Here is a 2,820-nt window from a genome sequence, read left to right as displayed (position 1 = left end):
AATAGATGCGAGAAATTTGAACAGGTCTAGAGGTAAAACTTCATATTATAAACTGCAATAGATCGAGTCAGCCTAAGAACACGGTCGTAAGCTTCAGTGAAAAACCTGCAGTGAGACACCAATTAATATTATTTACCAAAAGGCTTTTCTTGAACAACTAATATTTCCACCATGTCTCGTTGTGAGACTAGAACCAATAGCCTTTTGGTTGAAGGTCATACAAGCTAGTAGTTGTTTTGCCAAAATGTTAGTTGATAAATTAATCATGGTCATGCGAAACTGACAAGTAATTAAAACCTTTACTTAGAGCATTCTCAACAGCTCCTCTATAATTACGTGAGAGGAATCTTTAAATTTTTTTATAGAGTTGTAAATGGTTGTGAGTGGAGAAAGAAAATTTTAGAAAAGTAAATTTGGAGGAATTCTATTCATCCTTTATTTAAATATATTTGAAAGCAGTTGTGAGTATTCTAGAGAAAAAAATTATGATCCTGATATAAAAAGTATTTTTTAATTGTATATGATAGAAAAATGTAGTGTTTTTAGTTAAATATAGAGATAGAGATAGAAAAGTTGTCTGAGAATGCTCTTATATATTAAGAGTGAGAAGCTTCGGGGTGTTTAGGTCCCCAAAACCGAGGCACGAGGAGAAAGCCGAAACCTTACTCTATGTACAATCAAATAAGCTTCATGTACAACCAAAGATATATGTTTACATATCAACCTTTTTATCAAGCAAATCAATCATAGTTGGTTTGTACATATATGTTTCCTACATATATACCTAGTATTGACACAGAGTTCATATTTCATATTGCCTCGAGTAATATATGTTATACCAAGCATGCTTTTCAAAACCAAGATCAATAATTAATAAATCTACGTTATACAGATTTAGTGTAGCTCAAATTCTTGGATGTAAAGGTTACTTCAACTTTAATTAGTAGCTATATATTTAATGTTTGCCATTGCTTCCTAGCTAAATCTATTAGGAATAATAATTAAAATCATCAAGAAAGTCACTTTCACTTCCAAATGGCCATAACAAAGTATAGTAAACAAAAAGAAACAACAAAATATTTATACCTTGTATTTTTCAGCCTTGTGTACTTAGCTCTCCACTTTAAAATTTTCAATGTAGCGTTTACCTTCGTCGTATATAATAGAATCTGGTTGATCAACGAGAAGTAATGTTTCCATGTAGGGACACACAAAAAATTTATAACCAGCGTCAGAAATCTCAATATTCTTAATCTGTTTTGAGTTGGGATCATACACAGCATATAAGTAACGACGACTTGTATCAAAACATAATCTATATACAATAGGATCTCCACTCTTCGTAAATCCACTTACAGTTGGATATCCTATGTTAACAGTGAATAGCTTTGTAAACGATTTTGAAACACCATCCTCCATCATGCATGAGACAGAAAAAGACATATATTCCCTTTCGACAACAACAAGAGACTCCTTTAGCTTAAATATTAACAAGCTACAAGGAGGCGTTTTTGCTAAACTATCTGGTAGGTTTATTTCTCTAAATTCTTCACTTGTCAAATCGAACGAAATAATCAAACTAAGATACCTATATCGATCATCTATAGCAATCCTATCAACCACTAACCAATAAAGACACCCATCTACAACTACAGGCTGCCAGAAAAAACGAAGTGATTTACGAGGGAGATTGCTATATGAACTTCTCCAAGCCCCTGTGCTTAAAGCAAAAACCTCAACCTGCCAAGGGATGCAACTTATACTTTTTACATCCTCCCAATTATTACCAATACATGTAATTTGGACAAGCTTAGGATCATTAGTCTCACAGCATACCCCAAAACCTAGACAAGTTTCATACATTCCATATACAATATCAGGCCTATTAGGCTCGACAACGGCAACCGCTTTTCTTATAGACACATTCCAAAGAATAGCCGTCCCTCTTCGTGTATAACCAAGGTCGCGTAAGTAGCTACTATACAGGCAACACAAGCCACGGGAGCTGCCGACTATGAAAAACCTACTATTAAGCATCTTAACCATTTGGGGAACACTCAAAGAAACTTTATGTAGAGGGAAAGTATCATCGTCAACAACTGAAACATAGTTCGGTTTTTGTGTAAGATGGTAAAACTTTAGACGGAGATGTTGCTGGTGGCCTCTGTAACAAGCAATAAAATCTGAGCCGTCGATGATACACTTCCATGCTTTGGAGATCGATCGGAATTTGATCACGGATTCGATAGGAAGCCTTTTGATGATATCAGTTTGGATGTCGTAAGGTATGTTGTCTGACATTTTGATCGTGGAACAAGTATGACTGACTTTCTAGGGTTTTTGTATGATGGGAGAACATGTAGTACGTTGATTCTGTCAAACATGTGTGGTGTTGTTATATATTTACGCAATGGTTATTCATACATCTTTTTGGTTATTCACACACCCTTTTAACACACATTTAAAATTAAACCCTATATACACCTTATAAAGGGTGAATGAATAACACATCCCTATATTTATTATATCCCTAGCTAGCTAGGTTATCAGCTTTTCTTTCAAATCAACTAACTTTAAATAAGCATTCTTTAGAAAAAATTTTTTTAATTAGTTACAAAGTGCTTACGGTAGGGCCTTCAGGTCGTGGCAGGTTTTCACAAGAGATTGTAGGCTTAGGGCAACACATCAACTCACCAAGCGTTATCTAGATCGCGAGTGTATAGGAAAGCCTTTTACCATTCGGTTACCCGAGTCAGTTGCGGGTTTAAAAATAATTTTAGGGGTAGCACAATTTATTTACTGTATGTTGAAAACCATAAT

At 34.7% G+C, this 2,820-nt stretch overlaps 1 protein-coding gene across 1 annotated transcript; it reads right to left on the bottom strand.

Moving 5' to 3' along the window:
• Window positions 1–1,110: 1,110 nt before the first annotated feature.
• LOC143626743 (putative F-box protein At1g32420) lies at window positions 1,111–2,394 on the bottom strand. Its single transcript, XM_077096730.1, has one exon. It carries the CDS (start codon window positions 2,299–2,301, stop codon window positions 1,111–1,113), a length of 1,191 nt encoding a protein of 396 aa, XP_076952845.1. The 5' UTR covers window positions 2,302–2,394.
• Window positions 2,395–2,820: the final 426 nt, after the last annotated feature.

The sequence above is a fragment of the Bidens hawaiensis genome, unplaced genomic scaffold (genome assembly GCF_021521415.1).
Source record: "Bidens hawaiensis isolate Kalapana, Puna unplaced genomic scaffold, B.hawaiensis_p1.1 tig00004478_1, whole genome shotgun sequence".
In the NCBI taxonomy this organism is placed as follows: Eukaryota; Viridiplantae; Streptophyta; class Magnoliopsida; order Asterales; family Asteraceae; genus Bidens; species Bidens hawaiensis.
This window is presented reverse-complemented; position numbering and strand designations above follow the sequence as displayed.

Bases quoted from the DNA above. Each gene is read 5' to 3' on its own strand.
- LOC143626743 (XM_077096730.1), bottom strand. From the start codon at position 2,301: ATGTCAGACAACATACCTTACGACATCCAAACTGATATCATCAAAAGG.